Genomic DNA, 11,471 nt, shown 5'->3' on the forward strand with positions numbered 1-11,471 from the left:
CTGACGCCAAAGAGCATATAATCACTACGGCTGACGCTCTATTTGATAAGCCATTTGCGTTTTGTTCACAGCACAAAAATACTACTAAACTGTTCGACGTATTGTTTTAAATGCTTATTCTTGTTAAATATATCCATTTAGAGTAATCATTTCCTTTTTATCGATTTTTATATCCCTCGTCACAATCACAACTGTCAAAATCCACACGTTTTCTTGGCGTTGTGTGTTATCCGGTGTTACATTTTTATAGAGTTTAACTTTTATTTCGGCTGTTATCATGTAAAGCTTTCTGTGGGACTCTTGTCCGATGCTCATTTATAAGTTTCTGTCCGGTTTTGTGAGTAATCTTTCATATTTCGTAAAATAGGCATATGGTTATTATAATGGCTGAAGCGAGTTCCCTTATCTCTGTCGCCTCGCGTCGGTGACGGCCCCGGCGGCTTGTGTATAATGTGAAATCAAATTTGTATTGAATAAAAATCTAAATGGTTGTAACTGCATTTTGCTTTTTAAATTACTTGACCTGCGGCATTTCGTTTATTTCAAGGTCGAGCGGGCATTGATGTTTTTTGTGCTTGCAGATATTAAATAACGCAAGGATCATGTAGCTGTTCAGAAAGGTTGTGAAGATGCTTTCAATAGCGCCGCCGACATCCATTTAACACATACAGATACCGATGGACCACACATAGAGAGCAGACATCGGCATGGCGCCCGAGACCGAGCCCGGCCCGCAGGCCCTCAAACTGACCACGATCGATTTAGTCGGCGGCATCCTCTGCAGCATTTGCCGCTTAACATTTAAAAATAAAAAAGAATACGACTTGCACTATTTCAAGCATAACCTAGATAAAGTTGAAATTGTCTATACATGTGTGATTTGTCTCAAAGATATTGCAGGCTACCCAAGCTTCCGCGGACACTGCTACACCTCACATGTCATCAAGGAAAGATTCAAGTTAGTATTCTGCAGCATTTGTGAACCAAGCCAGACTCAACTCTCGGTCACAGTTGTTGTATGTTCATTTGCTTTTTCATTCATTCATTCATTCATTTTGCATACTGCAGTAAGTATTTAATTTTGCAGATGCGAGTATTGCAACAAGCTGTTTTCTAAATCAGGAGCCCTAAAGGACCACATCGCATCTCTTCACAAATTTGAGTGCTCATGCTGCAAGAGAGAGTAAGCCTGCCTTTTCTATATTCATTCTACTCTACAGTCAAAACCGCGTACTAGGATGTCAAAGAGACAAATGTATTAGTATGGTTGTTATAATCAGTTTTCACTATAACTAAGATTAATACAAGACCTCAGTATAAACATTTCATTTGTTTGGTTTGTTATAAAATGGTTTTGACATGTTTTTGATTTTAAGTAAACAGGGACTAAAATGAGAATTGGCTGGCTCCACAAGGAGCCAATGAACTTGATGTACTGAGCTACCCTGTGCCCTCTTTGAATATAAAATGTGTCATAAAGTAAAGTACCAAAAAAAAAACCATGTCTATAAGTTGTAAAAAAAAATCTAGTTGCATAGTCTCTGCCTGTAACGAGATTCAATATTTGTGCCACAAGCGATACTCAACTGTATATTGATAATGTTGACAACACCAAATATTAACATATAGATTTTTTTTATAGTGGAAAATTGTATTTGGTTATACAGGTGACCTTAGCCATTGGACAAACCCTGAAATCCCACGTAGGGTTACTTCTCAGGAATTAATATTTTTTTAATTAGAACAAAAGGAAATAAAAAAAATTTTCAAACAAAAGTTATTTGAAATAATCGACAACAAAAAGAAACACACTGTTAATTGTTGGCAGTGTTTTTGACGATTCGAAATATTTGATAATGATGACTAATAATATTCAAAAGTCAGAAGCTTATTTGTGTCATAAATAAAAAAGATAATCAAAAAGGTTGAAGAAAGGATATTACTCTAGGAGCTACTAACACATACAGGCTGCTCCAAAGTAAAAATTGGTAATTTGTTAATTTCTTCGAAACCGCTACACCGGCTGTTATGATACTTTGTACACTAGTTCTAAATACCCTAATGCATATGTACATTTCGGCTTTGTCTAATGGCTAGGGACACACTGTATTCGTAGCTTAGTGCCGAGTATATCCATGAAGAAGGAATAACTTTCAGTGATATGTCTCACATAACTTATGGATGATTTTTCAAAATCAAAAATGTTGTAAGAGCTTCATCTATAATGTCTATGCATTATAATGTTATCTACATAATGTTACCCAAGTACTATATTAAACATTTTGAAGATAAAAAACAAAAGAAATACTAGCAACCATTGGAAAGATACCTGTACAAGTACAGTCAGGGTATTAAATATTGACACGGGCATGGTGGCAAAAATATCTATACACAACCTTATTGTCTATACTTTAAGGCAGTGTATACATATTTTTAGCACTTTGTCTATCTATATATTTAACACCTTGACTGTACCGTATCTGTATCAGCCGTAAAAGTGCATGGTGACTTAATCAATGAATTCATAGTTTCTCCATGCAATTTCGCAGCTCGCTATACTCCTAGTGTTCACCGTTCAGATATTTATTCGACCTTGGCTGCTTTTATTAATCTGAGCAACTTCTTTTGTAGGTACTAATTGCATTCTTATAATTCGCATCTTAATTGTTTTTTAATTTGTTGGCTAATTAGCATTATTGTATATATTTTTTTATATTTAATGAGGCTCATTAATAAACTAGTAGTTTTAATACGTGTACAGTATGCTTGCCAAAGACATGGCACATTTGGATAAACACAAAAATCAAATTAAGAGATTATGTAAATTTTATTTTACTTATTGAGCTTACTGTGGGACTTAGTCAATTTGTGTAATAATGTCCTATAATATTTATTTATATTTATTTATTGTGACATTATTTGTACATATGTGCTGCCATGCGAAAATTTGATTTTATATAATTATTGCGCATTTTGTGCTGTGCCATTTTTGAATTACCAAAACACTAATGATTTGCATAATAAAATTTCCACGTTAACGCGCAAAGTAAGTTTTAAGATGCAATTCCTTAGGACTTTTTTTCTCTCACCAGATTCCCAACTAAAAAAGAACTGCAGCTGCATAAAATCATCCACATGAACGACAAACCTCCATTCAACTGCCAGACCTGCAACGAGGAAGTTGACTGCATTGATGCGTGCGAGCAGCACATCGACCAGCACTCCGTCTCTCTCTACTCCTGCCCTATCTGCAGTGAGAAGATTGACAGCAAAGCAGCAGGCGTTGATCACCTCGCTATACATTTTGGCAATGTACTTAATTCAAATGACAGTGATTCAGATTCCGAACATGACAATGACAAACCGGAAGACAGTTCAATCGATTTGCTCGGTGGCATCCTTTGTTCCCTCTGTGGTGAAATCCACAAGAACCGATCGGAGATAGATCTGCACTTCAGCCAGGAGCATCCGGAGATGAGCGTGCTGTATGGGTGTAACATCTGCGGCAAGGACTTTGAGAAGTACACACAGTTCGGTCAACATTGCTATGAGCATATCAGCAAAAATAGATACAAGTAAGTTTATTTTGGCTTTCAGAAGCCTGTACTAATGTGTTTCTCGGGACTAGGGACTCCATTCCAAATAGGATTAGACAGAAGCGTTTCTTTGGCTTGTGTGAGCCAACGAGCCAAGTTGGTTGGGAAGATCGCGAGCCTCTCGAGGCACATCTAGTTGATAGTTGATTAGATCAGGACCGGGATTAGTGGCATACACGATGAGAGGCCTATGCTTATCAAACGGTGAAATGATGATGAGAAATAATCAAATATGGCCAACTTGTGCCTGTCCAGCGCCACGCCAAATTGAAATGGTTGGAAATGATTAATTAAAATTTTGAAACCTCAGTTTTTTGGCTGACATTTTGAGATCCCTAGGACTCGAGGGGTTAAGCTCAAAAATCTTCCATCTGACGTCAGTTATTTTTTGATCAGATGCGAGTCTTGCGAGAAGTCGTTCAGCCGACTCGCGCGCCTGGTGACGCACACGGAGGCGTTCCACGCGCGCGGCGACGGCAGCAGCAAGCCGCTCGGCTGCCAGCACTGCCCGCAGCAGTTCGCCAGCGAGTTCCGCTTCCGGGAGCACCAGCGACAGGAGCACAACATCTGCGTCATCATGTGCAGCCAGCCTGGCTGCGGGGAGATGTGAGTCATTTTTACCAGTTAGCAATATCATCATCAATTATATAGCACACGCGATTTCGTACAAAATTTATGAAAAAGGAGAAACGTCTGGAAATCAGGGCTGTTTCACATCTAATGTGCTGGGACCGCTGGGAATTGAAGGTTCAGAGAACTAATATAGCTTTCATTTCCACAGCACAGTGTTATAGCACATCGAAATCAAGGGATTATTAACACAAAAAATCAGTTATTATTTCTGCTAGAAGCTTTAGTTCATGTTCCAATATATTAATTATAAAAAAATCATGCAAACAAATCTTCCACCGCATATTATCATGTCCGATCACCTAACGATACAGTGCAACAACATATAATGTATATTCGGTGCCAGCTTCGAAACGCCGAAAGAGCTGGTCCTGCACCAGAAGCAGCACAGCCTGTGCAGCGAGCGCTGGTGCCGGCTGTGCGGGCTGCAGTTCTCGTCGCGCGGCACGGCCCAGCGCCACCTCGACGTGCACCGCAAGAAGACCTTCTCCTGCCCCGTGTGCGCGCGCAAGTACGGCGAGAAGTACCTCCTCATGAAGCACGTGCCCCAGCACTTCGAGACCGTCATCCACATGTGCAAGGTACGCTTGACAAGTAAGGATACTCTATAGTCGGTATCTTTAGGTATTTAAAAAAAGGTAAACAAACAATTTGTACATTTTCGGGTAGTTTTAATATTTATTGATTAACCAACCAAATACAAAACAGCCTGGATCTGTCACTGAACGACCTGACTTTAAACCTACATTATTTGATCATGTAATGTTTTCATCTACCCTCAACTGCCTTAAGGAGCCATTTGAGGGTAGATTTTGTTTACCTTTTTTAAATACCTAAAGATACAGACTATAGTGCCCCTAGGATTAAAGTTACTACGGCACCACCACTCCAGTCAACGCCCGGTGAGAACTGTCTCCCCTCACCTGCGTTAGGTGTGACGTATGCGCCAGAGATAAGACATAGCGACACTACAGATACCTTACAGCTGTTTGGATGCGGATGTCAGAATCTTATCGGTGTGTTGGGGGATTTCTAGGAGATACTTAACTGAACTTCTGCACTTTTTGATTTCTATTTTATTTTATTGTATTTTATTTAGAAACAATTATCACTTTTAACATTACCAACATATTTAGAACACTTTCAATTTCACTGTTATGTGATCTGGGTTCTGGCAGAATATCAGTGCTTTGCTCGAAAGAGTGAAGCGTATAGCTGAGTCGGCACCCTTTTGTTTTTGTTACAATGCAGTGTACTGCAATTAATCCAATTTTATAATTCAATATTTTTGCAAACTTGCAATGAAATGTTGACATGACTTACTTCATATTGGTCCGGAAATACTACATATCAGGTGCGATGAGTGAATATGATATGTATAGTAGATTATTGCAGAGGCCGGGAAATGGCAATTCGTGGATGAATTTCGATTTTCGACACAGAAGTCGAATCCACGAATTGCTGTTCCTGCTAAGGCATATATAGTGCTTTTCTCCAAACACGCAAGGTAAAATAATCATAATTTAAACATGAACCAGCACTCAAATCGAACCTTCACACCAAGAACGTCAAAAACAATTTCCCTCTTTAATTATTTTTTAAAGTTAAAGGCACAACTATTCTGCCATTCAGTACCATTCAGTATTCGTTCATTCGATATAATTGTGCAATATAAGCTGTATTTGCACGCATCCATATCAGATCCTTAAAAAAATATAAAAGTTATATAGTCTTTGATTTTATTAAGCAGTATTCGCACGATCATTACACGTCGGTCTTACACGACTCTATCCTATAGCTTGAAATGATGCTGATCTGGTCGTGTAGCCGCGGCCCGCAGCTATATTAATTGGCTGTATGCGGTTTTCTTAGTGGATACATGTTTTTTTAAAGTAAAAACAATACAGTAATAACTTTCCCGTCCGCTAAAACACGACAATAATGGTTTGAAATTTTTTTAATTTGAGTTTGACCATAACGAAGAACTTCCCGTACTATTTTTGCTACAATAAGGTGAACATTTCCGAGCTTATTGGAGTAAAAGGAATTTCATACAACCTTACACGTGTCTAGGCCTCTAAAGCAACCTTCTTATATGAATATGTCATATTAACATATAGGGATTAGAATAAGTAGATTATTAGTACATTACTATAGAGGACGGGAAACGAAGGGTTGCAGGCCAAGTAGATATAGACGGCCGAGCGTAGCGAGGTCGGTAGGGATACGCGGCCGGCAACCCCATTTCTCGCCGAGATTTGTATAGTGCTTTTCTCAAACTTGCAATGAAAAAAAAAGTAGTCAAATCTACTACTACTATTTGATGGTTGAATCAAGACGTTGTGTCACAATTTGACGTTTAAAAACAAAATAATAGAATAGAAGCGTTTATTTGCAAGAATACGTAGGCACGAGGTGTTACATTAAATACAATTCAGCCGAAACAGCATGCAAATGTTAAAATGTAATTTTTCTCTTAGTTGTGTATTTTCGTTTTTCGGTTTGTTACTGGTGAATTGTCTGTGTGTAACAACCGAATAAACTTTAATCTATCTATCAAGGTGTGCGGCAAACTCTACAACGCCAAGAACCGCCTCATCGAACACTCCAAAACGCACGCCAACGTTAAGAACTACAATTGCTCCTTCTGCGCCAAAGGCTTCACCTCCATATACAAGCTTAAACAGCACCAAAATATGCACACCAACATCCGGCCCTACCGGTGCACCGTCTGCACGAAAGACTTCAACAACTACTCCAACTGGTACAAGCACTTGCGGAAGATACACAAGATCGATCCGAAGACTGTGAAGAAACCTGAATTCAGGATGGAGAAAGAAAATGTATTCGCTAAAAAGAATAGTGTTCAGAATGATTTGATGGATATCGATACGTTGAGTGTTAACATAGATATGCGGGAGTTGGAAAGGGACGGGTTGATGGGTGCGAGCGAGGAGAGCTACCTGTTCATGGAGCCGGTGGAGCTGGACAGCATCAGCCCGTCCATCGCGCCGGGCAGCGTGGCCGAGTTCGCGGTGCTGCCGCCCGCCGCCAGCTTCGTCGCAGGTAACTATCACAACTAACCCCCTTTTTTACTAAAGGACTACGGGTCAAAACTGTCCCAAAACCAACAGATTTGAGTATTAGGTCCTTTCTATGTCCTTCATTTCGTTCTATGGGTACGGAGCGGAATTCCATTGCAGGACTGAGATATTTGTAATTTAGTTAAAATGTCATCACCCTTATTACCTAGGCAATAGAGTCCACCGCTGGGCGAGCGCGGCGAATGGTTTACCGCCTCGCAGTGGTTCGCGGACATCTACCCTGCAGTAATTAATTTACTTACTTGGACTCTAGTGCCTTCATGCAGGTGTACTGAAGGATAAAGGCCTTTTTTGTTCCCGCGGGAGTTAATGGATTGTGATAAAAAAATACTATAAATTCCTAGGGAGTTATAACTTTCTTTAAAATTATATCACTAATTCATACAAACCAATTAGCGTAAATGAGTTTTACTTTTAAAATATGTTTGTTTATGTTTAAAAATATTTAATTTAATTAATTTAAAAGCCGTTTAAAATATTTTTATATAATTTTCAATTGTGGCTGAATAGGTCTGCCTTCGATGCCTAACTTTTCAACAAATGACAATATGGCGGATGAATGTTTGATATGTCACCGTATTTAAGAATTATTTCGTTTAAAATTTAGTTTTTTCTTCGCAAGTGTGATGAAAAACATTGTGCGTGATATTTCAAACTCGGGTCTTTAACGGGAATTACCACCCTCGCTTCCAAAATGTCACTTATCCCCCTCGTTGCACAATGTACTACTGTGCCCCCAGAGGCCCCGCCCCCCGCCCCCGCGCCGGCCATGCCCCGCGAGTACGGCCCCGACTTCACCGTGACGGACAGCGCCGGCCTGCTGCACCTCGACGACCACATGCTGCCGCACATCGACCCCCTGCTGCCGCACCTCGACCCCCAGCTCACCGGCGACCCCTACGGGCCTCGAGATAAGTGGGAACCCCTCATTATCACCAAGTACCAGGGCCGGGCGAGTTTCTCGGTTCCGATAGACATCAACGCGAGCCGGCGGGCCATCATGAACACAGACATATTTTAAAAACGGTAAAACGTATAGAAGCCAATGATATATAACTATAGATAGGTTGTACTCATATTTTATTTCATTACCTACGTATGAATCTGTTTTGTTTTTTTGTTAATTTTCGCATACTGTAAATTTTTTGTTCTACTCGTTGTTAAACAAAAGCTTGTCTCTTTCTCTTTTGATGTGCAGGAATTCGTTACGTGCAAATTTCTTACTTGCCTAGGCGCAACTAAAGGCAACAGGCATTTGAACAGGGTAAGCGTTACATTTTTGGAACGCCTATAACCTATCTGGAGTTATAATATCATTGATAGAAGCATACAAAATACATTTTTACTGATTATTTAACACACAACAATGACGAACAGGCAAATCTTAACGCAGATGGCGTATCAGTCGTTTTAAAAAGCATGTCAGTAGGAATGCCAAATTCAATGAAAAAAAAATAGTAAAAAAAAAATTGGGCTCCTAATTTGAAAACATTTATAATCAGTGGATTTTTAATCTCATTTTTTTTTAATGAGAGATTAAATCGCTTCGCTTCTATACGATTTGAGAGCTTTTTATAAATAGTTATATCCGATAATAGAATTAATACATGTTAATAATGGTCGAATGGCACCAGCATGGCCTCGGCCATTCGGCCAGCCAGCTACCTCAACCGGAAACGACTTTATACCTCAGTAACCCATAAGAATATTTTAATGTAACTGTTGATATATAAGTTATAAAAATTGTCCCACCAAACGCTAGATTAAACTTTTACCCTCCAGCCGCCCACGAATCAAAACTTGCCAGGACATATGCGATTTTGATTTGCCAAATTAAAGATTAGAAATTGAATGGAACGAGATCCCTTTTTTGGCTTCTGGGCGGCTCTAGGTTAAAATCATATTCATAATAATGCTACCTCATTTAAGTTAAGTTTTTCTTTTGTATGTCTATATATAAAGTGAAAAAAAAAGAAAAAAAAAAGCGAAATCACGGATAAAAACGATATGTATTGTGTAGTATATTTGTGCCATTTCGTCGTGCATTGCATACCAAGTGTAAGAAGCGCGTGAAGCGCAACTATTCTATTTTAAGCGTAAACTTTTTGTGGCAGTCTCTAATTTATATTACAGTCTATTTCTATAAGTACATGAACTAAGAAAGCGTACGGAAAAACCTCGCTAGCCGAACAAAAACGGTGCGTTTTGAACTCGCTCCAAAGTTAACAGGCTAACACTGGTGAACAAAAGCTTTGTAAATATTCGGTTATTTTTGCGGCACTTTTATTATTATTATGCTTGATTTTACGCCACCACCGGCCGCTGACAGAATTTAAAGTTATCTTATACATCGGAGAATACATTCTTTGCTTTTATTAGCAAAAGTCTTGTGTTGAATAGCAATTTTATAATATCGATGTCTGATTTGTCCGTCGCCAAAATATTCTTATGAATAGCTACTTAATTTAATATTACTGTTCAAATGTTGCAAACTTCTTTTTTCTTGCGTACGTACGTTTGTAATACACCTTTAATCTGCATACGTCTAATATTTAACGACGATTTTTAACGTTTTTAGACCGATCACTGTTTTATTCGACCACACACGATTTGATTGTTATTAAATTGGGTACTTGACACATGTTGATATTCAACAAAATTTAGTTAAATGGATAGAAAATGAGCCATCCATCATAAAAAAGTGGAATTAAAAAAAATATATCTTGAGATTATAAAAAAATACTAGGCTCCAAAGTTAAAAAAAAAAAAAATTTTTTGTCTTTCAAAAATAGAAAAAAAAATGGTAACATTCGATTCCATACATTTTATTGAAAAATAAATTGTATAACAACTATACACATAAACGGAATATTGCAGGGTCAAAATGGCAATTTCCTTGATCTTCCATACATTTAGGACAGACTTATATGATGTGACGTCAGATCACATTATCATTTTGTTAGAGGCGTTTCAATCGTCGAGTCAGTCAGAGCGTCAGACTTTAACTCTCATTTCTGACCTTTGTGTTGCTTAAATGCCATGAGTCCGGTATAGTCATTTGATCCTCAGGAAAATCAAGATCGTTTGACATTATTTACAAAAAACTGTCAAGTAGCCAATTGTTCTCTGCTCTTCTGTTGAGCGATGAACATTGTAACCAAGTTGAGAGATTGCAATCAAGAAGTCAGCGCGAAGAGCACACGCTCTGGTGGTGGCGTTCTGTTTCGTTTCGATTCCCGATACATTATACTGAGGAGAGCCCAGCGCCAAGCGCCCGGGCCTAGCGTAAGTGAATCGATAGTGCTGTGATATTTTTATGTATATTTAGTCTTAAGCTTAGAGTATGACCGTAACGAGTGAGTACAAAGATAATGTTATTTATCAAGAAATAAATGATGTTTGTAAAGTTTACGCAACGACACGAGGTGCCGTCGGATCGGCGTGTCGAATTTATAGATAAGTGAACTAGTACACAGTTTATTGTGCTATCAATTTGACAATTCGATTGTCGCGCCCGTGTCAGTTAGGCAGGTAATACATTTCGTATTTTGTTAATCGTTTGTGGTCCCGTGAGGGGCCGCGGGTAGGCCGGGGACCGGCGAATCGGAAACGATCAAGATTTAAGAAAACAGCCGGCACGAAATGTAAGCAGGGCGCGGGCGGCGGGCGCGGGCAACGGAAAATAAACTCTATGACTTGGACATAGACAACAATTTTCCTTGTATTTTAATTATTTGGTCATTGTCTTGGATGTCTTGTACTTCCAACTTTTTGTAGACCAATCGATGCCCGTGTCCCCTGCCTGTGCAACAATTAAAATTTACACATTTGAAAATAAAGAAAACGACAAAATTGACATCATTGGTGTAGATCCACAAAGATAAAATCTCGACAAAGTTACTTATTGAAACAAGATTCTGAATTGAAAATGTTGATATAAAGTATAAAAAAAAAAGAAAAAAAAATGCTCCGAAATATATTTTGGAGAGAATTATTTACAAGTTGGGGAGGAGTCTTAGTGATAAACGTATCCAAAGACTGTTAGGTATTATAAGTTCGTTGAACTTGAATTCGACTTATAGGGAGTCAGGGATATATCCGAAAAAGAGTCAGATATGTGAAATAATCGGTACAGCTATTG

The 11,471-nt window shown here is 38.7% G+C and overlaps 1 protein-coding gene across 1 annotated transcript; it reads left to right on the top strand.

The window, feature by feature from the left end:
* The first annotated feature begins 35 nt into the window (after positions 1-35).
* LOC133515757 (zinc finger protein 260-like) lies at positions 36-11,214 on the top strand. The gene is made up of 8 exons (XM_061848338.1): positions 36-337; positions 582-958; positions 1,088-1,183; positions 3,093-3,575; positions 3,993-4,202; positions 4,573-4,807; positions 6,788-7,292; positions 8,071-11,214. Exons 2-8 carry the CDS (start codon positions 708-710, stop codon positions 8,349-8,351), a joined length of 2,061 nt encoding a protein of 686 aa, XP_061704322.1. The 5' UTR covers positions 36-337; positions 582-707; the 3' UTR covers positions 8,352-11,214.
* Positions 11,215-11,471: the final 257 nt, after the last annotated feature.

This window comes from Cydia pomonella, chromosome 3 (assembly GCF_033807575.1).
Source record: "Cydia pomonella isolate Wapato2018A chromosome 3, ilCydPomo1, whole genome shotgun sequence".
Taxonomy (NCBI): Eukaryota; Metazoa; Arthropoda; class Insecta; order Lepidoptera; family Tortricidae; genus Cydia; species Cydia pomonella.

What these genes read in the sequence shown, in the direction of transcription:
- LOC133515757 (XM_061848338.1), top strand. Translation starts at nt 708, where the DNA reads ATGGCGCCCGAGACCGAGCCCGGCCCGCAGGCCCTCAAACTGACCACG. An exon ending in GTCATCAAGGAAAGATTCAA is followed by an intron (nt 959 to 1,087) that starts GTTAGTATTCTG and finishes TTAATTTTGCAG; the next exon opens with ATGCGAGTATTGCAACAAGC. An exon ending in CGCCGCCAGCTTCGTCGCAG is followed by an intron (nt 7,293 to 8,070) that starts GTAACTATCACA and finishes CTGTGCCCCCAG; the next exon opens with AGGCCCCGCCCCCCGCCCCC.